At 48.8% G+C, this 27,267-nt stretch overlaps 8 protein-coding genes; 6 read left to right on the forward strand and 2 right to left on the reverse strand.

Annotated features, from left to right (window-relative positions):
• Positions 1–838: 838 nt before the first annotated feature.
• FFUJ_03113 (uncharacterized protein) lies at positions 839–2,342 on the reverse strand (the record flags this gene model as incomplete). XM_023574924.1 has 5 exons in its annotated part: positions 839–996; positions 1,051–1,613; positions 1,669–2,014; positions 2,077–2,220; positions 2,285–2,342. 5 exons carry the CDS (start codon positions 2,340–2,342, stop codon positions 839–841), a joined length of 1,269 nt encoding a protein of 422 aa, XP_023428197.1.
• Positions 2,343–3,121: 779 nt separating this feature from the next.
• FFUJ_03114 (probable RPL43B-60S large subunit ribosomal protein) lies at positions 3,122–3,790 on the forward strand (the record flags this gene model as incomplete). XM_023574925.1 has 3 exons in its annotated part: positions 3,122–3,153; positions 3,209–3,226; positions 3,502–3,790. The coding sequence occupies 3 exons, from the start codon at positions 3,122–3,124 to the stop codon at positions 3,788–3,790; spliced, it is 339 nt and encodes a 112-aa protein (XP_023428198.1).
• A 2,020-nt stretch (positions 3,791–5,810) lies between these two features.
• On the forward strand, positions 5,811–7,896 carry FFUJ_03115 (uncharacterized protein; the record flags this gene model as incomplete). XM_023574926.1 has 2 exons in its annotated part: positions 5,811–6,156; positions 6,221–7,896. The coding sequence occupies 2 exons, from the start codon at positions 5,811–5,813 to the stop codon at positions 7,894–7,896; spliced, it is 2,022 nt and encodes a 673-aa protein (XP_023428199.1).
• Positions 7,897–8,780: 884 nt separating this feature from the next.
• Positions 8,781–9,952, forward strand: FFUJ_03116 (related to MRPL17-mitochondrial ribosomal protein, large subunit; the record flags this gene model as incomplete). XM_023574927.1 has 3 exons in its annotated part: positions 8,781–8,829; positions 8,932–9,608; positions 9,659–9,952. 3 exons carry the CDS (start codon positions 8,781–8,783, stop codon positions 9,950–9,952), a joined length of 1,020 nt encoding a protein of 339 aa, XP_023428200.1.
• Positions 9,953–10,373: 421 nt separating this feature from the next.
• On the reverse strand, positions 10,374–14,137 carry FFUJ_03117 (related to SMC3-required for structural maintenance of chromosomes; the record flags this gene model as incomplete). XM_023574928.1 has 4 exons in its annotated part: positions 10,374–10,672; positions 10,718–11,153; positions 11,196–14,028; positions 14,100–14,137. 4 exons carry the CDS (start codon positions 14,135–14,137, stop codon positions 10,374–10,376), a joined length of 3,606 nt encoding a protein of 1,201 aa, XP_023428201.1.
• A 2,276-nt stretch (positions 14,138–16,413) lies between these two features.
• On the forward strand, positions 16,414–22,276 carry FFUJ_03118 (probable MOT1-transcriptional accessory protein; the record flags this gene model as incomplete). XM_023574930.1 has 3 exons in its annotated part: positions 16,414–16,424; positions 16,482–16,499; positions 16,618–22,276. The coding sequence occupies 3 exons, from the start codon at positions 16,414–16,416 to the stop codon at positions 22,274–22,276; spliced, it is 5,688 nt and encodes a 1,895-aa protein (XP_023428841.1).
• Positions 22,277–22,790: 514 nt separating this feature from the next.
• Positions 22,791–24,343, forward strand: FFUJ_03119 (probable Hsp90 co-chaperone Cdc37; the record flags this gene model as incomplete). XM_023574931.1 has 3 exons in its annotated part: positions 22,791–22,814; positions 22,865–24,157; positions 24,218–24,343. 3 exons carry the CDS (start codon positions 22,791–22,793, stop codon positions 24,341–24,343), a joined length of 1,443 nt encoding a protein of 480 aa, XP_023428202.1.
• A 1,533-nt stretch (positions 24,344–25,876) lies between these two features.
• Positions 25,877–26,971, forward strand: FFUJ_03120 (uncharacterized protein; the record flags this gene model as incomplete). The annotated part of the gene is made up of 1 exon (XM_023574932.1): positions 25,877–26,971. The coding sequence occupies one exon, from the start codon at positions 25,877–25,879 to the stop codon at positions 26,969–26,971; it is 1,095 nt and encodes a 364-aa protein (XP_023428203.1).
• Positions 26,972–27,267: the final 296 nt, after the last annotated feature.

A 27,267-nucleotide genomic window follows, 5' to 3' on the forward strand; every position in this document is an offset into this window, starting at 1 on the left:
TGGCACTGCGCACCACCTCTCTAAGGACCGTAAAGATCAATTGAAATGATACCAAGGCCGTGGTCGGGTTGGACGACGAAGGATGATTGCGGTTGTGGTGTTGAGGTGAAGAACTTTCCCGGGGTTGATGTTACTGGTGCTAATGACGTCTGCCAAACTTCCGCGACCTGACGCGAAGAGCAACCTAATGATCCACCATGCTTGGAGCTCTTTGTGGGGCATTTTCGCATTTCTCTTTTGAGCATCCTCCGTACTATCTCATGTAATTCTTTCCATTTTAATATAGGATAAGCTTTTGGACATCAAAAGACTCGAGACTGACTTTGTATAAGAGGAGGAAAACTGGTTAAAGAATTCTAACATTATACTTAGAAACTATCAATCTGCGGTATTTTTGTCACCTCAGATTGAGCTCCTGAGGTTTCTTCTACCATTGTATAAGAAGGAAGATTTCATGGCATTTGACGATACAAATATCAAAGACAAAGAAGTCTATAGTAGCCACTAAACTTCGCCCAAAAAAAGGTCTATCTAAGAATGAACGACGGTCGAATGTCGGTATGATGAAGCTTCTGCCAGTGAATACCGCTCAATGCCTAATCGAGAGCAGGCCTAGGTAAGCCTAGGTAATGTAAAAATGAAGGGCCAGCGACGTAAGAGCGTGAGACTACAGGTTGGCAACATATTTATCTGGGAGATGAAACATCAGTCAAGGAGATGATTTCCCTTACTGACTTGAGGTCAAATGATCTTGGTCTGCGTGAAGGTGATGTAGCCCTGTTGTGTCATTGCTTCTCCATCATATGCAAACGTCTTGTCTTTACTTTGCTAATCAGGTTCAAGCATCAATAATCTTGACATCTGTCCTAAATCCAGACTTGTCCAAGCGGTCAACTAAACCTTGGCCTAGGCAGGCTGGTGTATAAGATCCGCCATCGAGCTCAATGTCGTCTTCAAGAATTGTTGCGGCAATCTCAGCAAGGAGCATTCCTGTCACTGCGGGCACAACTGTCAGTAAGAGCTCATGGCCTTTCGGCGTTTTAAACTTACAAAAGTACATGCCACCATGATACCACATACGGCAGAGAGCTGCTTTGCCTGCAGCCTTCTCCGAATCAGGATATGCGATGCCCCGATACTCGATTTCATCTTTGGCCGTGTCCTCCCGTTTAGCACCTTCTCCAGGCTGATATACACGCTTTTTGAGAAAGTTCCTCAACGGTGCAACTGATACAAGTAGGACCCCACCGACAATAAGAAGCCAATGAATAAAGATCCCATGGAGCCAATTGCGGGCTTTCATATGTTCTACCCAAACGAAATTGGGACCATAAAACTCATCTTTGCGAGAGGGTGTACTGGAAAGGAGACCCCAAGTACGTTCAACAACTGCAACATCAGTGGAATTCGTGACAGACGTGGTCTGGAGCCCAAGATTTGGTACGGTCCGAACGCCAAAAATCATCTGGAGAATGGAGCTCTTGGGCCGTGTTGGATCCTTGTGTTTGACAGGTGACTGAGCATACGGGCTACTAGCCTCCTTGATCTCCTGAAGCGAAAAGACATCCCAGATACTTAAGGCGGTAGCGAGTGTGCCACCGGATGGTGCCGAGCTATGACTCAGTGAGTTGTCTGAACTCTACCTTCTTGTTCAAGAGCTGTACTCACTTGATTTTGTGGAGAGAAACGACCACATCTCTCGTCTGAGAGCCTAAATCGGTACGAATAGCCTTGGCCATGGTCCATGTGATGAGGTCAGCGGGAGCCGACTCAATTCCAGCTTGTGGGATCAAGATAGCACCTGTCTGTTTAGCAGTTGCTTCATATTTCTTGATCATCTTATGAACCCAAGCAGCTTCGCCCGTGACATCTACGTAGTGGGTTCCGGCCTCGGCACAAACCCTATAAGCATGCTCACCGTACAGGCTATATGGTCCAATGGTGGTTACGAGGATACACGTCTTCTTTGCCAGAACACTCAAATCGGCGTCGTTCAGGTTTACGACCTCGATGGCTAATTGTAATCATCAGCTTGTAGACTATGAAGGATCAACAAGGAATGTTGTTGGGCGATACCTGGTGGCAGTCGATCAGGATTGAGTTTCTGACACTCTTCAACCACAGCCTTTAGCTTGCCACTGTTTCGGCCCGCCAGCGCCCATTTGAGGTCAGTTGCAAGATGCATTGAAATGTATTCAGCCGTCAATTTGCCCGTGTAACCTTGGCCACAGTCAGAATTCGGCTATAGCCTTACTAAAAGGCTCAACTAGAAGTAAGAACTCACCAGTTGCCCCGAGGACAACGATGTCGTACTGACGCCCATGATTCTTGACAAAGGGCATTGTCAATCGGCGATTGGTTCGGGAAGGAATTAAATAAGACTTGAAATTAAGGTCAATTGAAAGTAGAAGAAACAAAATTTTATATAGGTAGTCAATGCGAGTCGATTAAAACAAGGTACTGTGTAGGACTGCGTGCGAGACGGTCAAGTTGGGGTTACTGTCTTTGGTATCATGATGCCGAGGGACGATCAGTTTGGCTGTGCGACCAGGCACCCTTGTAGGTGCTCAGAGCGTCATTCCGCTCCTGACATTGGGATCTTATCTCGATAAGGTGGCATTCATCAACAAGCTTGGTCCTGAACGAATGAGATGTGATAATGTCTTCACATGGGCTAAATCACCATAATAGAATTTTAACTTGAGCGAGGAACCGTAGCAAAAGAGCTTCACTCCGTCATTAAAGCATATGCCTTTCAAGCTGACTGATAAAGAAGTTTACAGAAAGTTTCTTTCCACCTCGAGCATTGACAGCCCTAGGTTAGTACCTAGAGAGTTCTTCGAATGGAATTTAAGGGATCGTGAGTCATGTTCTAACAATATCTCCAATTTCGCTGAATCGAAGCACGTGAGCCCAAAGCTCTCTCTCTCTCTCTGCCGAAATTCTTCCGATCGAGCACCGAAAAAATTCAAGAAAGTGGGACCCACTCGCTTCCTGAATGGGCTTGCCCTAAGGACCACAAGTTCTTTCCTCAACATTCAGTGTCAGCCTCCAACAGTCGAGCAACATACACCTCCGCCGTCTTTATTCCTTCCAAGACGTCCGACACATATCCTTCAAGATGACCAAGCGAACAAAGAAGGTCGGTGTTACGTATGTATTGTCCTTCAGCTCAGCATCAGAGCAACGGCAGCTAACAAGTTCGCAGCGGTAAATACGGTACCCGGTAAGTTTCACGACGAAAATCCCATATCCGAAGCATATCGATACCGGTTTCCCCTGCTTCCTTTCGTAACGACTCCTCCACTGCCCGTGGCTCTCTTCATGGTCCCAGCAGCTGTTTCAAAGGCAGGCGGTGGACCAAGGTTCGCACAAGCCAGGCCGCAGATACAGATCGAAAGTTCCACGAGTCGGCCAAGGGCGGCACGAGGCAGGATAGGAGCTTGGATATGCAACGACTGGGTAGATTGACACGATCGAAACTAACATCACGGTCTCTAGTTACGGTGCTTCCCTGCGAAAGCAGGTCAAGAAGATGGAAGTTACCCAGCACGCCAAGTACACCTGCACTTTCTGCGGAAAGGTCACCGTCAAGCGACAGGCTACTGGCATCTGGGATTGCAAGTCTTGCAAGCGCACCGTTGCTGGTGGTGCTTACACCGTTGCGTTCGTTCTCCCAACTCTATCGGATGATGCATATCAGGATGGACCACTAACCAAGAATAGCACACCTGCCGCTGCCGCCATGCGATCGACTCTGCGACGTCTCCGAGAGATTGCTGAGGTTTAAGGATGGGCTCTAGCGGAAGGAGAAAACGGCTTTGCTTTTCGGTATGGTGTACGGGGGATATGGATTTCGTGCCTACACTACGAGTTGACGATCTGGACGTCAACACCCGATCTTCGATCACATAGAAGCCGATCGATTAGCAATGAACAAAAAAGAATTGCAGGCTTCGGACCCATTCAACAACTCTCCCGCTCCGTGCAAGTATAAATTAACAGAACTGTTGTCATCTTTCAGCCATCGCAGGAGTCTACTATCGGCCAGAAACTGGACTGAACGATACGAACAGGTCCCACGCCAACATGGTAACCTCTTCTTGGCCATCCCCCAAGTGTCTAGGTCATGAGCTCCATGCCAGGACCGTATCTTACGCCGCCGCATGTCCTTTGTCACTCTCTGCTGCGTACCGTGGGGCTCACAAGTACGGTAGAGCATTCTTCTCCAGTAATCAGAGCCGATTTCGACAGCATTTATGTCTGATCCGATTTACGTCGAGGGACATGAGCTGTGAGATCTCTTCCCCTGATCAGCCTAATCATTTAAATCCTCTTAAACCTCATACGACCTGATGTACCCATTATTTTCTGTTGTCTGAACTTCTCAGTTTTCACAAGACATGGTTGGCAAGAGACATGTTGTTACGGAAGAAGTATGATTCATGCAGTGTTCAGTGATAAACACGTCTGGCTAGTACATTGGGGCATTGTCGAAGCAGTTAGGCAAATCGTATTGTGGGGGGCAGTATGATAAGTGGAAGAAGTCTTTAATACTCTCAACATGGACAGTATCTTGCCACGAGATCTGACTGTCAAGTTTGGCTTGTGAGATGGGTTCTGACTTCGTGAGCCATGGCAAGTTTGCATCATAGCTTTCTGGGTTTCTGTATTGCACTAAATTTGGATGCTTGCCGTACCAGTGTTGCCCTCTAATTGTGACACAGGATACTGTCATCCTCGATGGTATCTGGGATACGTATCTTTGGCCCATTATGTGTTGTGTTAGTGCGCAGTCACCCGTGAATCTCCTTGGTCTAAAGCACTGAGGGCACGGCAAGTTCTCGTTTGGTAGGTTTGTGTTGAACAGTCTGACTCCTTCTTGAGATCCATTCTCTCTCGATAAGGTTCAGCTTCAACGGAGTAATCGTCGATGAATTCACGTCGGTTCTTACACTTTTGATGTATTGACTCAAGCTCCGCTGTATCTTGGTAGGCATTCAAACTCTACTTCAAGCAGAAACACAGTGTCCCTTGGTCACTGTGCTTAGTTGCAATCAAAACACCTCTTACTTTTTCTTTTTATATGACATTCATGAGCTGCCTTCTTCAATATTGATTTGTTAAAATAATATGTCTGATAGAGGTTGCTGACCGACTACAGTCTTGTGCATACCTACCCCTGTCCAATGTAAATAGAGCTACCTACTCTTGGTACTAAGTTACCTTAACCTAGGACCATGCGCCCAGTCAGTCGCGCCAGCTTGTAGTGAAAAAGGACACCATTTGCTGGGCCGAATGACCAAGGACGGACGGTATCGAGCCCGGGACTCGGAAAAGTCATCAGGGTCTCTCCCCACCGTGCATTTGTTTTGCTCTGCAGGCACATAATAACCTAACATTTATTTCTTCCAGGCGTGGCGCTGATCCAGGACGGGTGAGCGCTCATTGGCCCCGATCACGTCCCTGCTAGGCTCCTAGGTTCCTTGAAAACACCCATTCCCCTAGAGCTGGATCTCTTTCTCATATTTTCTTCTGCCTTTGCCTGCAGGGCTCCTGTCCACTAATGCATCACCATTCGGGTGTCAACCTAAGCCAGCCTGCTAAGTTACGGTACTTTGCCCCCCCAAAAACGAGCCATCCCGCCTAATCGATCACGACGGGACCTCTCCATCCATCCCATCCCATCCCATTCCCTTTTACCACCATCACCGCCTGCTCGAATCGACGGCTCGAATCGTCTTTAATTCACTCGATCTTATTTTACATGTTTTCATCAAGATACGATCTGCGTTATCAATTTCGACATCATGTCTGAAGCGGAGCAGTGCATCATATGCCTGGATCCTCTGCCCCGTCCCTCGGCTGCCCTCCAAGCTCCAGCTGCCCTCACTGTAGCTGCGAGTGATGCTGGTGGTGGTGTTTCTGGCGGCGAGCCCGCATCCGCACCCGAGTCCGCGCCTATTCCAACCACAACCTCCACAGCCTCAGATGTTCTTGAGAATGACACCAATTATCTGAACATAGTTGCGTCACTTGACGGGTGTAATCACATTATTCATGATGCATGTATTCGTTCCTGGGCTCAAAAGACAAACACATGTCCCATTTGTCGTAATCCCTTCCATTCAGTTCGGGTGTACAACGGGGTCGATGGTATGTAGGAAGCTTATTCTCCCACTTCGCATATGTCCATTCACTAACACTTTCTTTTCTGCAGGTACCGTCATTTCGAAATACGATGTCCAAGATAAAAAACAGGTTGCTGAATTCGATGTAAGACAGTGGCTTGGCGAAAACCCCGAAGACGAAGAGGAGGAAGAGCAAGGCAACCCATGTCCTATTTGCAACTCTTCAGAAAGGGAGGATGTTCTTCTCCTGTGCGACAGCTGCGATGCAGCCTACCATACGCATTGTATTGGTCTTGAGGCCATTCCAGACGGTGATTGGTATTGTATGGAGTGCTCTCACCTCTTTCAACTGGTGGAAGAGCCAAGGACCACTGAATCTGGCGAACAATCTCCTCGTCCATCGTACGTGCGACGTCCGAACCCCCGGAACGTTCGTGGTTACCATGTACGAACTCGAGCACGATTAAGGCGAGCCCGTCGACAAGCTCGAAATGTCGAGTGGCAAGGCGCCTGGGGTCAGTTTTCCGGGCGGTTCTACGAGATGAGCGACTTGGATTTGGACAACCACGATGATGAAGATGAGGAATTGGAGCAATACAGGAGATTCCAGGAACTCGGGCGACGCGAACTCGAACGCTGGCAGCAAAGAATGGATATTGCCCGCCGCCTGGGCGCTCGTGACGTATTCATAAACAACATACCTTCTGCTATTAGCGAACGGCTTCAGTCAGCACCAGAGCCAGTACAAGAAACGGCTGACGAAAGACGAGCTTGGGGCGCTTTGGAACGTGCTCGTGAAACGGATGAACCCAGCACCACTTCTCGCAAGCGCAAAGCACGATCTGTGACTGCGTCTCCGCGCGAACCCGTTCAAGAACCCGAAAGGAAGCTCAAGCGCCCTCGAACACGTCGCTTGCCCACCCAGAATGGTGAAGGTTCAAGCTCTGTATCTTCTCCAGCGCCGGCTGGACCCTCGTCAACACGACCTGTTCCCAATGGATCGTCATCGAGAAATGGTACTGTCGACCATAGCAGTAACGATCCTCCCTTGGTTTCATCACTACTGAAGGAACTCGAGCCTAGCATCATGTCTGAGGACGAGATAATGACTACCAATGGGTGGCGGCATGCACCAGAGGCTTCATCCCCAGCCCTCTCGCCCGCGATATCTCCGTCCCCATCAAATTACAGTAGCCCACGGGCTCTTTCTCTTACCCCTCCTCCTATGCCAAACTTCAACGGCCGACCAACTTCACCAACACTCTCGCTCAGCAGTACTATTCAACCTCGTTACGCCCCCGCGAATTACTCGCCGACTCGTTCAAACCGTGACCGCAGCGACTCAGAGACGCGTTCAACCAGACCCCATGCAAACTATTCCCCGACTCATACAAGCAATGACCTGTCCGATTCAGAGACACACTTGGTGAAGGTCCCAGAGAGCCGACCGTTAGAACTACGACAACCACGGCCACGCCGTCCCTCTGAGGTACCAGCTCAAAAAGAGGAACAGCCGTCAGCAGACTCCAATATCACCCAGGAAGACAAGATCAGCATAAATGAGATTGTCAAGGGCGCATTACGACCACACTGGCGGTCTAGAAAACTAACAACGGAGCAATACTCGGTTATCAACAGAGATATTTCAAGAAAGCTTTATGACGAGGTGAAAGGCGCGGCATCATTGAGCGATGAAGCCCGACGGCAATGGGAAAACAGAGCAACTAAGGAGGTTGCTCAAGCAGTTGCAGAATTGTCTGCTTAGCTTAATGATAGAATGAATCAAGGCGGGAAACAAGAGTTAAGCAGGCGTTCAGGCATCATCAAGGGGATCCATATGGTTTGATACCCAGCATCTTTCGAAAGGCGGGCATGATTCATTGCATTTTGATAGCGTGGTGTCACAACGGAGTTGAAATCGGGTATCAACGCGAGTTCGATATATGTACAGATATCATAAGTTTGGGTCATGTTTGCATTATGGCTCTTATGTCACTAGGTAGTCTCACGTTCTAATGCGACGTTCTCGTTGGCGTATGCCACTTTGTCGTTGTTTTGTCAAGGTCATCGAGAATGTTCACCTTTAGCTGGCAGCGTGACCGACTTAGATCCAAGGCCTACCACATGTGCGGCATTTTTTTCAACAGCTTAGTTCCAAGTGCTTGAAACAACTCCGTTGATAGGAGTAGTATTTCAGTTAGCTATCAAGCTTTATTGAGATGACATGAAATGTCAGCAGTATCTATCTAACAGAACCCGGTAGGATGAAGAATTTTCTTGCAGGCCCCGCTAGCGAAAAAGACTGCGGATTTCTTCTCGGCACACGTAAATGATCGAGACGTTCTGGAGGTGGAAACAGGTCTTGACGATAAGGTAATGGTGCCTTGAGAGGAAAAGAAAGAAGAGGAGGAGACAGATGCTGGAAATTTATTTCAATGATATGTGTCTTGTTGCCTCAGGCGCGAATAAATGCATTGACTCTGCCTGGGGCCCTCCACTCCCGGTCAGGTCGGGCCTGTCGCTCCGCGGTACGTACCGTCCAGGCCCAGGCGAAAAGTTCGTGAAGTCGCTGTTGAATATCACCATCCAGCTTCGATCACAGAGTCGCAACGTTCGGGAGTCACAACCCACAGAGCGAAGACAGACAGCATGACAGCTTCAAGCCGGGGTTCAAAAGCCGCTCAGGCTGTGCTATCTAGTGAGTCCATACATTTCCCTCCTTCTGTCCTGTTCTGTGCTCAACAATTGATCTTCTTTAAACCCACTCCAAGACTCATGTAACTAACAGAAAACATCTCAGCTTCTCCTAATCTGTGCGCACGATGCGCTTCCTCTTCTTCTGTATCTAGATACCCAGCCCGGCTCTACTCGTCTCTCGCCGCAGCCGTAGCGAAAACCCCCACCGATACCTCTACTCCTGCATCCACTAGCTCTTCGCCGCCCTACGATGTTCGCTCTGGTGTAATTCTCACGCGACCACCCCTGGTGACACGGAAACTCCATTCTTTTGAAAACGCTTTCTTTTTCTACCAGAAACGTCTCGAAGAACGTCTCAACACCCCTTTTATCACGGGTATATACTTCAAACCTGATACGGCTCGCCGTCTAGACTGGAACATCAAGGTCCAGGAGCGCAAGGGCACAGTGGCCAAGGAGCTGGGTGTCTACAATGGAAAGAGTTCCAAGGCGTGGGATGACGAACTTAAGGTTGGCGATGAGCTTAGCAACCAGGAGACTATTGTCAAGTCCTTGCTCAGGGATGCCGAGGCACGTGTCAGTGATGATGCTGAGATTATTGCTCCTGAGGATGTCATCCCTGTTGAGCCTCCTGCGGATCGTGTGACTGAAGCAGATCGTAAGGGTGATGTTCAAAGATTGGATCGTCAACTCGATCGAACCCTGTATCTTGTGGTCAAGGGTAAGGACGGCTGGGGCTTCCCCGCTGATGTAATTCCTAAGGATGAAAATCTTCATGAGGTAAGCCATGTTTGAATAGGGTTGTTGGGTAGTGCTAAATATTCCAATAGTCCGCCAAGCGAGTCCTCGATCAGGCTGCTGGTGTCAATATGAACACATGGATTGTCAGCCGCGTACCAGTCGCCCATGTCGTCTCACGACCCAAGACGACTGCCGACGGCGTCGTCGAGAAGAAGGGTGAGAAGACATTCTTCATCAAGGGCAGGATAATGGCTGGTCAGGCTGATCTTAAGGATAACCCCTTTGGCTACACCGAGTTCAAGTGGCTGACTCGTGAGGAGCTGGAGAAGGAATTGCCAAAGGAGTACTGGAAGGGCGTACGAAACATGATGACTGATCGGTAACTAGTAGAGGTTGGGTAGAACTGGCAGTGACGATACTGCGTGTATAATTATCATGTATACTTGCTGTACACAAGAATCGATAAGTCAAAACATGTCACTTGTGCACATTTGTCCTAAGCTGCGATAACCTTGTGTGATGCCAGGAAATCATAAGAGTAGGTCAAAGATCGATCTATCATATTCAAGCAGTCACTGAAAATGTTCATATGGGTATTCTGGGACTCAAGAAGCTTAAGTCGTCTCGTCGGGATTGGTAAAGGCTTCACGCCTAATTTCGTTCCATCTAACAACGGCCCAGAAAGTCTCAGCTTCATCGTAATCACATAAGGAATAAATCTTGAGCCACCCAACGCCATTTCGTCGTCCGCAGTTATAGTCTTTACAAGCCCCTTTGATCACAGTTCTCCACATTTGCATCCTCTCAAGTAGGCTTCGCTTGACCCTCTACGAACTCAAGAGCCTGCTCCGTGCTGACACAGTCGATTGAACTTGTCTTGGTACGGAACGTCACACCATAACATCTGTCTGCGACATGCACAATCTCAGGTCGGAACGTGGTGCAAATGAACTGAGTACCAATTTCCTTAGAGATGGACTCAAGAAGGGCCGCAACAGCTGTACGATATTGGGCATCCAGATTGGCATCCACCTCGTCAAAAATCACCATGGGACTGCTCTCAGTAGCCTGCAGGGCGAATATAAGGCAAAGGGCGCATAAACCTGCTCTTGTTAATAGCTGAACACAAAGGGAGTAATATGCCTTACTCTTCTGACCACCGCTGAGTTGCTGGATCTTCTGCTGCTCATCGAGGTGTTTTGAGTTGAATGACACACTGATGCCAACGCCAGTATAGTTTTCAACACCGCGTACCTCTCCGTCTGATTCGTCGACGGGTTCTTGACGACGATCCGCCCGTCGTTGAATGAGAAGGCGGCCATGGCCAGCAGGCACCAACTTGCCAAAGATAGTTGTGAATTCCTTGGAAACCTGTTTAAACGTTCGCTCAATTGCCTCGTCTTTTCGACGGTCGAGATGCTCGACGAGTACCTCAATTGACTCCTGAGAGTCATCTAACTCTTTACGACGTTTCATAAGCTGATCTTGTTGAGTTGTGAAGTTGTTGTACTGTTCGAAGGCTTTCTTGTTCACGTGCTTGTACTTCTTCAGTGCTTCATTCACCTTCTTGATCTTGGTTGAGACCTGCCAACGCGTTAGTCACTTCACATTGGGGTTGATTGGTACAAAACTTGCCTGATTAGGGTCCATATTTTCATACTTGTCGAAGGCTTCTTCGGGAAGCACACCTAGGTCGCGAATAGTCTGTGCACATTCGGCTGCTTGTGTTGACAGAACCGCTTTCTTTCGGAGGCTCCTGTCCATCTTCTTCTGCTGTTTCTCGATCCTCGCGGATATCTCACTCTGCACTTGCTCTAATTGAGCCTTCTCATTTGCCAGTTCCTCGAGCCGCGCTTGTGTATCATCCATTTTGGTTTCAAGTTCCTGGAGACTTACCTCAACAGCTTTTTGTGCCTTTTGTGCCTTCTTGAGCTCCCTTTGGGCATCTTTCAGTCCACCACCCGAGGATCCAGTCGAGTCTTCAAAAGCCTGGCTATTGAGTTGATCAAGCTTCATCTGCAGGTTTTGGCGAAGGTCTACTTCAAGAAGTTGCTTTTGCCTTTCCAGATCACGCCGGGCTCGGCTGAGTTCATTCCACTGCTTTTGGAGCTCCTGGGTGCTTGTCCCGAGTTCCTCCAGCTGACGTTCTTCAGCGGCAGTCAGGGTTTTCTTAAAGTCGGATCCCAGTTCGGCCTCATGTGCGGCAAGATCCTCCAAGAAGCTGTTCATGTTCTTCTCGACTGCATCTCGACGTTTCTTGGCGGCCTCGAGGTGACTCTGCTCTTTGTTCAGATGCTTTAACTTATTAAACAGTTCATGGTTCAATGGCTCAACCCCGTCAACAGCCTGTCGTAATCTTTCGTTGGCCTTTTGCAGGTCTGACATAGCAGCTGTGATCTCCTGATCCTTGAGTTCTGTCTGTTTTCGGATATCACGAGATTGCGCTAACAACCTTTCGTATTCGTCCCTCCATTTATTCACGGCTTGCACGGCGTGTAAGCGCGACTTTCGAGGGTCGATATACCCGCCTGTCATGGCACCCCTCTTGTTGGTTGTATCGCCTTCTGGAGTGATGCCGTCGACACCGTGGCTTCTTGCATATTGGCTTGCTACTGTAAGGTTTGGACATACGACAGCTTTTCCAAAGACCTGCTGAAAAGCCTTCTCGTACTCTTCATTAAAGTTGATCTTGCTCAAGAGAGGTACGGCATCATTAGACCTGGGAAGCTTAATTTGCCGGGGCCGTAATTGGGCGAGAGGCATAAATGTGACTCGGCCTCCCTGTTGTCTGTATAGGGTATCTGCGAGATAAGTGGCTGTATCTGCGTTGTCAACGACATAGTGAAACAGACTTGCGCCGGCAATTTGCTCAACAGGAAGTCTGTAAGCGTCACTGACTTCAAGCAGCTCAGCCAATGTCCCATATGCTCCGGGGATATCTCGCTCTTGCTTCAATCGTCGGATCGTCGCCAGACCACGTGCAGTCGATCCATCCATTGCATGAGCCAACTCACGTTCAGCTGTTTCCTTCTCCTGCCGAGCATTGGCTATAACTGAGTTGAGTTTGTCATCCTCACGACGAACAAGTTTTCGTTCATCGTTAAGCTTATCTATGATGTCGCGGGCCTTGGCAGCCTCCTCTTCGAGGGCTATTCTCTCGTCAGGGAAGTTGGCCAAACGGCTCCGTAAATCAGCAACGTCTTGCTCTGCCTGTGCTATAGATTGTTGGACCCTTTCAACTTCTTCGTCTGCATCAATCTTGTTGGCTTTTTGGGTGCTTATGTTGAGTTCGAGTTCTTGTATCTCTTTCCGCAACCATGCGTCACGCTCAGACTTGTTTCTGAACTGGGTACCTCGGCCCTGTTTGGCAAACAAGCGGTTACGTGTGGCTTCAGCATGATCAAGTTGTCGTCGGATTTCGTCTTCCTCTTGCTTTTTTTGGTTGTAGGCCGGGCTAATGGTTGAAAGCTGCTGCTCCTTGGATGCGATCTCATTTTGAACGGACTCAAGTTCAGCTGCATGTTGTGTTCGGGCTTGTTCCTGTGCAGATTGGCCTTCTCTCAAGTTCTTAACCTTCATCTCAGCCTTGGCCAAGGCTTTCGCGCCGTCGCGCCGGTCTTCCTCGACTTGTCGCCTTTCGATCTGCAGAAGCTCCATTTCTCTCTGCAGCTTGTGTATTTCTGAATCAAGCCTTGATATCGCCTTCTCGCCATCGGCGTACTCTGCTCGGTTGGTATCAGAACTATCAATTCCGTCTTGCCGGGCGTTATCAAGCTCGTCCAGGTTTGCTTGAATCCCGAGCTGGATGTTGTGGTAGTAGGCATATTCGAGGCACCGTCTCTCTCTATCCTTGTCCTGGAACGCTCTGAGTTCTTCCTTTTCTTCCTCGAGTTCGCTAAGCCTTTCCTTGATGTATTCCAGCAGTTCATCGATCTTTTCTCTCTTGTTGTTGGTCTCGTTCATAATCTTGAGTGACTCTGCGCGACGCGTTTCGTACACATGTGTTCCCGCTACTTCTTTTAATAAGTTCAGCCTGTCGGATTCTTTCATGTTGGTCAAGGCGGTGACTCGTCCCTGAGGTACGATGTAGTAGGGGTTTGATCGCGAAAATCCGGCCGCTTCAAGCAGATTCATGACATCGGCCTTAGTGACAACCTTTCGATCGACAGAGTATTCGTCTTTCTTCAAGCCGATTGTGCGGCGTAGAATAACCTCTTTGTTGCCAGTTGGAAATCGGTCGTCGCTGTTGTCGAAGATGATCTCCACGTATGCCGACATAACGGCCGAGCCTGAGCCTTCGTGAAGAAGGCCTTGCCGCTCCTCGCGACTCATTTGTGTATACGCATCGCTCAAAACGAAGCGAATAGCGGCAAAGAAGTTACTTTTTCCGGAGCCATTGCGGCCGACAATTACATTAGTCTTTGGGGAGAACGGCTCGATTACAGTCTGGTCCTTGTAGCTATGGCAGTATTAGCAATGAACCGGACGGTTGGGTGAATGCGAAGGCCGCAATGATGCCAATGCACATACCTTTTAAAGCCCTGGATGATGATTTGCTTGATGTACATGTTTAACTGCGCGGGCGCTCCTGCGCGACATGCGAAATGTCAAGACGGCTTTGCTGCAAGAGACTGTGCAGTCTTGACAAAGTATGCAATATGGAGGGTTGCGTGCCACTTTGATGCGATTTGACGCGTCGTTGGAATCTGGACCGCGATCAAAGTGGTTGGCATTGGCGCGTCCTTAAGCTGAGCGCGGTTTCTGCCTGGCTTTCCAGGCAAGACTTCGTATCTGTTCTGCGTTCGGGGGTCTGTGCTGTCTACGTACCTAACCAGACTGAGGTGGCTTTACTCCGTACCTCACCCTCGTTTCTTTCCATTAGAGCTTTGGTCATCTGCGTTAAAAGTTATCCTTGCCAGCGATCTGCATCATTCTGTGACTTTCGACGTGTAAAATGATGACTACCTTACCTACCTAGGTAGTTACATCATTTTTGAGTACATAAGCTATAGCAACTTAAAGTGTTTTTTACCTACAATGTACTAGGTAGTGACACGTTCCAACATCTCAGTGCAGCCAGTTTGAACACATCCATAGGTAGTTCTCTGTCTTCGCAACTACTAGAGTTATAGTAGAGGTTACGCGCTTGGCTTGTCACACTTGTCACAGCTGGATCTTGTAGATCCGACTGAGCCATGATATTGTGTATACTGTACATGCAAGCATGATGTGCAATTCTGCTATAAATCATCATAGCAAGTTTCACCCATACCAACTTCAAGTTAGCACCGCGTCGAGAGATTGCCTTTATTCATTATATTACTACGCCCATACGACCTTGGTTATCTATATAGGGTAAGTAAAAAGCTACTGTTAATAGGTATTGGAATCTTTTTTTTTGAGCTTTAGGTATAGCCCCGGATTAACTATTTAACCGCAGGATGACCTTCTCAATGTCATCCTCTACATGTCTACAATAGATCGCCATGAGGCTGGTGCTGTCTTATTGTCCTCAGCACGGATGGGCCACACCTTAAGTGGGCCAGCCAGTCGAGATGGGCTCTAAGTGGGTAGACTGGGCTGAAGTTGGCCAAAGGCAGCAAGAGACAAGAAAAAGAGCAGGGGCCCAATGATGACGCTAGCAGGCAAGAGGGAAATTAAGCGAGCGCAACGAAAGAAACCGTTGGCCGTGCTCCTCAAAGCCGCGCCGCGTGTATAAAAATACAAGCACTCACTTATAGAAGACCCGGCCTGCCCTCCACCCCGATTTTTCCAGCTGGCCACCCGGAACCACAGCAGCAGCGCGCAAGCAGTAGCAGCAACCAAGGAAAAGCACCACTCCTGCCTACTCGGGCAATCGCAAACTTCCAGTACGACAGCACCCACTTTAATTTTCAATCATCCCTTAACCCCGGCTGATTTCCCCTATTGATTGCCATTATATACAGCGACCGGACACTTGGCCATCCAATCCAATACAAGTCATCTAGAACTTACACCAACAACCCCAGCCTTTCCAAGTGCCTGCAGCCCGGCCAACCAGAGCCATTTGAAGACTTAAAACTGCCGACCACCGTCACGACTGATCGGCTACGTCTCATTGCAGCATATTCCTCTGCATAACATCACTACATCCACTCTAATCTGACTTTTAAGTGCCGATGCTGCATGCAGTGTAGACAGGGGATTGGGATATCTTAACTACCAGTTCGTTTTGGCCGGGACCTTCGGCAAGCAACAACTGGTGTTGACAGCTTTGCTGAGTTTTACAATACGAATCAAGGTGGTGCGCTTTGGCTCTTAAGGCTTGACGCCGAATTACCCTTTCACCACCAACTCAACCGGTAAGTGGTCCAATGCCTCTCACTTTTTGAAATTTCCCCTCTTCGATCGTTATCATTCCCCTTCGACCTACTATGGTATATATTATGATACCTTGCTATGTCCCCATACTGCGTCATGCGCAGTCTATCTTCCCCCCTGTTTATCAATATTTCCCACCAAATTGGCTGCACTCCTTCAAAGTCTTTCTGTTATCTTCTCAGAATCTCTATCACTCGAACGAAGTCGAGAGTGACGCTTGTTGAACCAAGTTCCCATATCTTCCTGTGCCTTTGGTCTCGTCTACCGGATGCATGTATCTCACACCCGACGACCCACTGCATCCGTCGCGTCGCGCTACACGATTCAGCCACGCCGGGTGCTATCTGTATCGACACAGCCTTCATATCATTGGTTTCCGTTGAAGGCTTGACTCCTTGAAAGTGCGCAAAACTGACAACTGTGATACAGCGACCGAGATGCCATGACACGCGCTTAATATTACAACCAACTAATACATACAATGGCTTCGAGGTAAGTTTCTCCAAACATCATATCCACATAGTTCCAATGTACTGACGCTCCATCTAGACTTGACAGATTAGTCACGTAAGTGTGCTTCATTATTTAAATCCCAACAGACCCCCGGATCTATGATATCTCGGTCATGTGTCATCTAAAGCGCTGTTTCTCCTGTTACATGAAATTGAAACTGACAGAATTGCAGTATCCTCGAAACGGGTAGTACGAGACTCATCCGTGATACTGCTGTTAATCAACTTGCTGATTGGCAAAAGCAACACCCTGATGAATTATTCAATCTCCTCTCCCGTGTCGTCCCTTATCTGAGGCACAAAGAATGGGAGACAAGGAGAACCGCAGCTTCTGCTATTGGAAAAATTGTAGAGCATGCCCCTATTTACGACCCAAATTCCGAAGATGCGCCCGAGGAAGGGAAGAAGGAGGAGCCTGTGCCCGAAAACGGACATGTCAAGAAAGAGGAGGAGGATGATGTAAAAAAGCTACCTTCCGATGATGGTTTCTTCAAATTGGAGTCTCTCAATGTTGAGATGATTCTCAAATACGGCAAAGAACTACTGCGTGGCGGTGGCATTGAATATGGACTAGCAGCTCTCGATCCGCAAGCGCGACTAACACATCAAAAGAAGACTCTCAATGGGCGATTAGGGCTCCTTGGAAGGAAGTATGAAGATGACGAAATCGCATACACAGGTGGCGACAACATTACTGCGCCTATGACACCAATGGACACCACAAACGGGAACGGACACGCTCGTCCTGACGGATCTGGTGCTCAATCACAAGTGCCTGAAGAATCTCAACTGAGTTCTCGACAGCTCAATGTATTAAAACGAAAACGTAAAAGAGAGGCAATGAAAGCATCCCAAGGTAAGGGAGGATTCGGAGATCTTTCTGTCAGGCGCTCAATGACATCTGGATCCGATAACCTGGGTGATGACACGGCCATGCCAGATGGAGATACCAAGAAGAACAGCAAAGTCAACGACTACTTCAACCTCGATCGTCCTGCCGATGTTGATGAGGACACTAAGGTTGTGAGCGAGTTCAAAGGACCAGTGATACCCATAAAATCCGAGCTGGAAGCGGAGGAGACTATGGAGGGCGCCGAGTGGCCATATGACCGATTATGCGACTTCCTCAAAGTGGACTTATTTGACCCTTCCTGGGAAACCCGACACGGAGCTGCCATGGGCCTTCGTGAAGTTATCCGAGTACATGGTGGAGGTGCAGGGAAGCTACGCAACAAGACAAGGAAGGAGAATGATGTCCTCAATCAGAAATGGCTTGATGATATGGCCTGTCGGCTGTGCTGTGTACTAATGCTTGATCGCTTCACTGACTACAGCTCTGATACATCTGTGGCGCCTATTCGGGAAACAATTGGACAGTCTCTTGGATCCGTTCTGAAACATCTACCATCGTCATCTGTTTACAGCACCTTCCAAATTCTCTACAGAATGGTTATGCAAGAAGATCTCAAGCTTGATAGGCCGGTTTGGTCAGTGTGCCATGGCGGGATGATTGGCCTGAGATATGTTGTCGCGGTCAGGAAAGACCTCCTCCTCCAGGACAGCGACATGATTGATGGCATAATAAAGACGGTGATGAAAGGCCTGGGTGATATGGATGACGATGTCCGTTCTGTCAGTGCCGCTACGCTTATCCCCATGGCTAAGGAGTTTGTCACTTTGCGGCCCACACAACTCGAGGGACTTGTCAACATAATCTGGGAGAGTCTCTCAAATCTTGGTGATGACCTGAGCGCCAGTACTGGGCGAATCATGGACCTGCTCGCGACTCTGTGTGGTTTCCCGGAGGTGCTCGAAGCAATGAAGGCATCGGCCGCCCAAGATGAAGAACGTTCCTTCACTCTGCTTGTCCCCAGACTCTACCCCTTTTTACGTCATACCATCACGTCGGTGAGGGTGGCTGTGTTGAAAGCATTGTTGACTTTCGCAAAACTTGACGCAGAGACCTCACAGGGGTGGCTCAACGGCAGAATTCTCCGATTGATCTTTCAAAATATTCTCGTTGAAAGAGATAGAGACGCCCTCAACATGTCTTTGGACCTATGGACGTCTCTGGTCGAGAGCCTAGCCAGCAAACCTGCTGTTCTTGCAGACGAATTCACAGCTCACATCGATTCTATGATGCAACTGACTCTGCATCCTATCGGTGTTTCGAGAAACCCGATCCCAATGAATGCCTCACTCTTCCAAAAGCCATCAGGTGGCACGTATACTATGCCCGGAGTTACTCAGCACACACCGCGGAAGCCGTCATCTCCCGATGGGTCTGATCGTGCCCCCAAGCGTCGCCGGAAATCCACAAAGATCGACGACACCCCTACAGCCAGCCTTACCCACGATGTTGATGGCCACATGATGCAAGGCGACGTGGATCTCGTTGGCATGGATGTGCTGATTCGCTCTCGTGTTTCAGCTGCGAAGGCAATGGGCTTCATCATGTCTCGAGTCCCTGTCGCAAGCCTTGACGATTATGATGCATTGTTAATTCCTGGCCTAGGGTCAGCATTTTCATCCAGCCAGATGACAGCATGCGTCATTATCGACGAGTTTGCCATGAATAGCCAACAGTTGGGCGATTCTCCTCGTTACCTCGAGAATTTACAACGCATTATTGATTCAGAACGTCCAGCGGCATACAGGGATCTTGTCAACTACATCCAGCGAGTCAGGACACAATGCCAGCAGCTCATTCATCTGTTCAGAGACCATGGTAAGGTTTCGCACAGCAAACTTCCGACACTGCCTGTAGTGGTCCAAGGAGAAGCAGAAGCTGGCCCGAGTGCCTTTTCCATTGCCACCGCAGAGAAATGTATCGGCGATGACTATGAGAAATTGAAGAAGGCCATGCCTCCCGGCCAACGTCTGATAGCGAGCCAACAGCTGTCCGACGCTCGTGATATGACCATCTTGGCCATTGAAGAAGCCAAGACTGTCAAGGCAGCTCGTGATGTCCGCGTCAAGGCAGCAGCAGCGTGTGCAATGGTTGGCATGAGAGTACTCCCCAAGAAACCCAGCCCATTGATCAAGGGCATCATGGACTCCGTCAAAACGGAAGAGAACCAGCAACTTCAAATTCGATCTGCTGACACAATTGCAAGACTCGTGCAGCTTTTCACTGAAAAGGGTAGAAAGGGACCAGCCGATAAAGTGGTATCCAACCTGGTCAAGTTCTCTTGTGTCGAAGTTGCAGAGACTCCTGAATTTCCAGTTCATGCCAGTAAGACTGATTGTGTTCTGTCCATGCAGAAGGAAGAGGACCGTGTCGATCACCCAGATGCTGCTAAATGGGCCCGCGAAGCTAAAGCTGCTCGCATCACCAGACGAGGTGCAAAAGAAGCCCTCGAAATTCTCTCCAGAACTTACGGCGCTAGCCTACTTGAAACTGTCCCCAGCCTCCGCACATTCATGGAAGACCCTCTTGTTCGAGCTTTCTCGCCTGACACTCTGCCTGGAGAGGCTAAGGATCCCGAACAGACGTTTGGGCAAGAGATTGTCGACGCCATGTCCGTCATTCGCACCATGACTCCAACTTTGGATAAGGCCTTGCAACCTTTCATCATGCAAATGATGCCTCTTGTCATAAAAGCTTTGCACTCGGAACTTTCAGTCTTCCGGTATATGGCTGCCAAGTGTATGGCCACAATCTGCAGTGTCATGACCGTCGACGGTATGACTGCACTTGTTGAGAAGGTTCTCCCATCGATCAATAATCCAGTTGACCTCAATTTCCGACAAGGAGCAATCGAAGCTATCTACCATCTAATTGCTGTCATGGGAGATGCCATTTTGCCATATGTCATCTTTTTGATCGTGCCAGTCTTGGGACGAATGAGCGATTCTGACAACGAGATCCGCCTCATCGCAACAACATCCTTTGCCACGTTAGTCAAACTTGTTCCTCTTGAAGCCGGAATTCCTGACCCGCCGGGATTATCTGAGGAATTGCTGAAAGGACGGGACCGCGAGAGAACCTTCATTGCTCAACTGCTGGACCCAAAGAAGGTAGAGCAATTCCAGATTCCTGTAGCCATCAAGGCTGAGCTGCGGTCTTATCAACAAGAAGGCGTCAACTGGCTCAATTTCCTCAATAAATACCACCTTCATGGTATTCTTTGTGACGATATGGGTCTAGGCAAGACCCTACAGACCCTCTGTATCGTAGCCAGTGATCATCATCAGCGTGCCGAAGAGTTTGCCAAGACACAGGCACCGGATGTCCGCAAGCTGCCGTCCCTAATTGTCTGCCCACCTACACTTTCAGGTCACTGGCAGCAAGAAATCAAGACCTATGCACCATTCTTGAGCGTGACCGCCTACGTTGGGCCGCCAGCGGAGAGAAAGGCTATGAAAGCCAGACTTGGCGAGACTGACATCGTAGTCACATCCTACGATGTCTGCCGCAATGACGCAGAAGTTCTCGATAAACATAGTTGGAACTATGTTGTGCTCGACGAAGGCCATCTGATCAAGAACCCTAAGGCCAAGATCACACAGGCAGTCAAGAGGTTGGCAAGTAATCATCGTCTTATCCTCACCGGCACCCCTATTCAAAATAATGTCTTGGAGCTTTGGTCTCTGTTTGACTTCTTGATGCCTGGATTCTTGGGTGCTGAAAAGGTCTTTCTGGATCGCTTTGCGAAACCTATAGCTGCAAGTCGATTTAGCAAGGCATCATCAAAGGAACAGGAAGCGGGTGCCTTGGCGATTGAAGCACTCCACAAACAAGTGCTTCCGTTCCTGCTGCGACGTCTCAAAGAAGAGGTTTTGAACGATCTTCCGCCAAAGATCTTGCAGAACTACTACTGTGACCTGAGCGACCTACAGCAAAAACTATTCGAGGACTTCACGAAGAAACAGGGCAAGAAGATTCAGGCCGAAGCGGGTCGTGAAGATAAAGAAGCCAAGCAACACATTTTCCAGGCCCTACAGTATATGCGAAAGTTGTGCAACTCACCTGCCATGGTAATGAAACCAGGAAGCACTCTTTACGACGAGACGCAGAAGATTCTCGCCAAACAAGGAACCTCTATTGAGGATGCCCAGCACGCACCTAAGTTGACTGCTCTGAGAGATTTACTGGTAGATTGCGGTATTGGCGTTGAAGGCAATGATTCGAACGATCCCCTTTACCAACCTATCAAGCCCCACCGTGCGTTGATCTTCTGTCAAATGAAGGAGATGCTCGATATGGTGCAAAACAAGGTATTGAAGGAGTTATTGCCCTCGGTATCTCACCTACGACTTGATGGCTCGGTCGAAGCCAACAAGAGACAGGATATCGTCAACAAGTTTAACAGTGACCCGTCGTATGACGTGCTTTTGTTAACTACGAGCGTGGGAGGTCTTGGACTGAATTTGACGGGAGCCGATACTGTCATCTTCGTGGAGCACGATTGGAACCCCCAGAAGGATCTCCAGGCTATGGATCGAGCTCATCGTATCGGTCAAAAGAAAGTGGTGAACGTGTACCGCCTAATCACACGTGGAACTCTCGAGGAGAAAATTCTGAACCTCCAACGTTTCAAGATTGATGTCGCATCAACAGTCGTAAATCAACAGAACGCTGGCCTCTCAACGATGGACACAGATCAGATTCTTGATCTATTTAATGTTGGAGATGCCGCACCAAACCTCTTAGCTGATAAGGAGAAGAACAACATCGAAGGAAGAGAAGAGGATATGGTCGATATCGAGACAGGTGATGTGCGTGTACCAGGCAAGAAGGCATGGCTGGATGATTTAGGGGATCTTTGGGATAACAAGCAGTATGAGGAGAGTTTCGACCTGGATGACTTCATGAAGACGATGTCGTAGGCAATAGGCCGACTTCCCAGACTTGCTGAAAACATTGTGCAGCATTATTGACGAATTTTGGACGAGACGGTGGTCCACTAGAATATGGTATGCAACCCCGTCAATGTTGATGTGTACAATAGTCTAGATCGTTCATTTAGCGAAGGCGTACTTTTGCTTGTGGAATAATTGCTAAGGATACTATTTGTTGTCTGGTTTGGCTACGTGGCAATGAAAACTTACATAGTATCCATGTTACGATTCCCTCGTTTGATGTGATCGACTCACAGTACTTGAGTAGCTTGTCCACCCTGGGTTCTCTTTATTGTGGCTGGTACAAACAGCAGCCACAGTCTGCCACAGCCGTACTACCTAGTGGGGTTGCCTATAATCACCCCGCTATCATGGTAGAGCTCTGATGTAAGGTCCAGAAACTTCCATTCCTGCGGCCTTATTCAAAATCAGCACTCCTTACTAAACTCATCTCGCGATACCACTTGCAAGGCGGTTACTCATACATACCAAAGTCTACAACATGCCGGTCGATTATAGTAAATGGGTAAGTTTTGGAACCTCTTTGCTTGATCCCGTCCCTGACAGTCTTGGTAGGACGCACTGGAACTCAGTGACGACTCCGACATTGAAGTGCATCCTAATGTCGACAAGCGATCGTTTATCCGCGCGAAACAGAATCAGATTCACCAGGAGCGACAGCACCGAAAGTTGCAAATCGAGACCTACAAGTATGAGCGTGTGGTCAACGATGGATTGCTGAAGCGAATTTCTGGGCTTCTGGCATCGCTGCGAGCCCATGCCTCCGAGGCTGTCACCAGGAACCCAGCAGAAGTTGCCTTTCAAGCCGTGATGGAATCAGCCGGAGATCCAAAAGATGACAAGCCGCCTTCACCGCCCGAGGGTGTTCATGCCCAGGAGAAGGAACAACCATCATACACTAAGATGATGGCAACGCTCCTGGACCAAGTCAATAAGGCTTTGGATGAGAAGAAGCCGGAAAACAGATACGAAGCTATGATTTCTGAGATTCAGTCACACGAGGATAAGGTAATGGACCTGCAGAAACAGCTAGTAGTTAAGTTGGAGGAGTTGCAGAAGGAGGAAGGCCGAAAGATCACAAGTGAGGGCATTCACACAGGTTTTGATAGCTCGCATGTCGCCAAGTCAAAGCCAGAAGAGAAGAAGGACTCCACAAAGGTAGAGCTTCTGAATCCTAGTTTCACTGAAACCTCGTCCAGCTCGGCACCCGGAAACCAACACGTCAAGGTGGACGATGACAGCGATATCGAATCATCCCCGGCTGGAAAGAAATTCGGCGCCATCAAAGCAAATGACTATGCGGCTAGCCTCCAGTTCCTGTCGCAGAATCCTCAGTTGTTGGTTGAGAGGGAGACAGATGGCCTTTTGGTTCAGGCCTTTGACGCTGCTCTGGAGAACAAGGATGAGTTGTCGCGGCAATTGGTGCATCAGGCTCTGCTTCTACAATACTGCAGAGCTCTTGGCAAGGATGGTGTCGGGCTTTTCTTCAAACGCATCACAACCAAAGGGCACCAAGCACAGGACGTATTCTATAAGGATGTCCAAGACACATATATGAAGATTCGAACACGTTCAAGGGAGATCTTAGCCGAGCGAGCCAAAGAAGGGCAAGCCGAAGGTGTCGAGCAAATTCAGCTACACGCCGTGGAGCCTGGTACCGTCATCAACATCAAGGTTCCTTCAGCGGACAGCGAGGACCCTGAAGAGCAGGAGGCGCGGAAGATCTTCGAAAGCTTCAAGCCTGAGATGCGCAAGGCCTTGGAGACGGGCAACTTGGACGAAGTGAACAAAGTGCTCGGTGAAATGAAGATTGACGAGGCTGAGGAACTCGTGGGTCTCTTTGGCGAGGTAAGTTGCCAACTCTTGCCGACAAGATTATAATTCACGGGCTAACGAATCGCTTGACAGGCCAACATTTTGAGCCTGGAAGAAGAAATCATTGACGCCACAACAGAGGAGGGGAAACAGCAGTTGAAAGAGATTGAAGCCGCGGCTTCTGTCGACAAGAAAGAAGAATACGGTGATCCTGAGTAAGCAAGAGTACGCAAGGACAAGGACTTGCTCGGTATAGATATACGCAGTCTTGCGATGGGGCCCCTCATTGCATTGTTAATGGCCATGTAAGAAAAATGTTACCGAACTTGCATCGAGGGGTTATTGAAATCTATCTTAGTCAAGTGAAAGAAGCACGTTGTATCTCCTTAACCGGATACCTACATATACCAGCCATCATGCCATCGTGTTTGATACATTGAAAAGTCAGGACCGTCATGCTTGGTCGACATTTTGAGCCGCCACGTTAATGTAGGTAGGTCGCCGCCCGCGGAAGCTAATGGCATGAAACAGATAAAAATAGATCATGCCCCTCAAAACGTTGTCTGCTCAGCCTCCCAGCCGCCACCACCACCTCCTCCTTCACGAGGAATGGCCGCTTGTCGTGGTATGCATAAGAAACTGAGGTTAGATGTGATTCTGTAGTTCAGTGGTGCCACAATTTTCTGGGCACACCTGAGAAAATCCAGTTCGTTGAGTCAAAAGGGGCTAATATCAGATACGAGAGAGAATTGAGTACCACACATTAGACCAACGGTATCCAATTTCGCTGGCGGCGAGGCGTTCTCAAAATGCCCGGAATGTGGAGGGGCAAATGGCTGCAGCCGAGACAACGTCTCGGCTCCCGCATTGTAAGGTACAGTGTGTATTCTTGGCATCCTGGAATAAATCATTACACATGTGATATGTATGTGGCTGCTCGCTGAGCTGCATCGTAAACCGTGGTGGTTGGAGCCTTGGACGGCAGCATGAATAAACGGTTCATGTTGATCTGCGCCGTTTGATAACACTGGCCAACCAGGCATGAAGTAACATCGATTTACGGATACAGCAAATGCCTTATTCATGCTTTATGCTTTAGAAAACATACATTAGTACCTAGGGCTTGCTCGACAGGTACAATCTCAAACTGTATCTCAAACAGAAGTCAACTCTGTTTACGACGTTTAGAGCAAAACGGGTATTTCTTAATTTGTCTCGTCGGCGTTTGAAGTGTAACACAACACCTATACCCAGGGCATATCCACTGCTGACGTCTACGTCTCAAGGGGCGCAGCAGCATCGACCACTCGAAACCTGACCCGACCTCAGCCCCAACCTTCAACGTCTTGGCTTTTCAGTCGTTTGGCGATCACTCCAGTGTTCCGGGCAGTGGGTATTCAGTGGATATCCAGGGCCTCTTTTGGTTCGCTCCCACTGGATGGCTCTCACTGAACCGCCGCCAACTCCCAACCTCGAACAAAAAATAAAGAAAATTGGACCGGGGCGACGTCAGCTTGAAAGCACGGACAGCAACCATCTCATCCCCTATGCCTACGGGGACCTACAGCCTACCTCATGACATACTCCATAGCAAATGTTGTTTTCTTTGTTTCATAGTTTATTAACCTCATATCTCCTTCTTTAGATTTGTTTCTTACTTCCTGTCTATCTTCTGTATCATCATATTTTTCTTCTGCCTCGTTAAACCCATATATTCTCGATAAGACCATCACACATAAAGAACCAATCGACATGCTCCAGTCCTCACTTCTCTCCGTCGTGGCCGGAGTTCTCGCTGCTACGTCCACCGTCTACGCTCTCCCACAATCAAATTCAGGGTCAGGGTCAGGGTCTGGCTCCTCAACAGCATGCAACAACTCTCCAGACCTCTGCAGCCGCAGTTATAACAACATCACACACATGGGGGCTCACGGAAGCTCCTTTCTCCGCGATGGCAACAACGGGCTCGCCGCTGCAGGTAACCAGAACTTCAACGCTACTGATGCTCTTGACGCTGGTCTTCGTCTGCTTCAGGCCCAGGTACACAAAGAAAACAACACCCTCCGTCTTTGTCACACTTCCTGTAGTATTCTCGATGCTGGCCCACTAGAGGACTGGTTGTCTAAAATCAACGTGTGGATGAAGGCCAACAAGAATGAGGTTGTCACTCTCTTGCTCGTCAACTCCGACGATGCCAAACCTGATGAGTTTGGTCAAGCCATTAACGGTTCCGGTATTGCTGAGCTGGCTTACGCACCCGCTACCCAGGAACCGACCAGCGAGTGGCCTACTCTTAAGTCCATGATCGATAACAGCACACGCCTCGTAACTTTCGTTACCAATATTGATGCTTCGACCCAGTACCCCTACCTGATGCCAGAGTTCGACTATGTCTTTGAGACAGCGTTTGAGGTTCCCTCTCTCACCGGCTTCAACTGCACTGTCGACCGCCCCTCCAAGATTAAGGATGGTGCTACAGCCATGGCCAGTAACTACATGGGTCTCGTCAATCATTTCAAGTATCAGAGTCTTTCAGACAACACTGACTTGTTCGTCCCTGACACTGAGAACATCGATACTGTCAACAGTGATGGTACCAGTGAGGATGGTCAGTTGGGCAAGCATCTTCAGGAATGCCGACAGGATTGGGGTGCTGTACCCAACTTTGTGCTTGTAGACTTCTTCGAGAAGGGTCAGGTTCTCGCAGCTACAGACAGGATGAACGGTATCTCTGACGCCACTGGGCGTGAGGAGGTCTCGGATGAGTCGATTGGCAGCACGACTGACAGACAAGTCGGGATGGTTGCCCTGACTGCCTTCGTCGCTGCCGCAGTGCTGTTGGTATAAAAAGTTTCTCAAGACTTGAATGCATTTCAGCATTCGAACACAATTTCTTTGTCTTCACTCTTCTCTCGACATTATTTATACAGGTCGGAATAGACCTGCCGTTTAATCCGGTTCGGACACATGGGCATACAGCGAGGCGTTTGGGATAGCAAGCTTGCATCTTCATAGATTGAATTACGACTAGGGACAGAGGGGATGGGTCGATAAATTGGTAGCGAATACGGTGGCATAAGATTGACCTGTTAGACGGATGATATGCATTTACCTTGATGATAGACTCTCAATAGAAATGTATA

This window comes from Fusarium fujikuroi, chromosome FFUJ_chr03 (assembly GCF_900079805.1).
Source record: "Fusarium fujikuroi IMI 58289 draft genome, chromosome FFUJ_chr03".
Lineage (NCBI taxonomy): Eukaryota > Fungi > Ascomycota > Sordariomycetes > Hypocreales > Nectriaceae > Fusarium > Fusarium fujikuroi.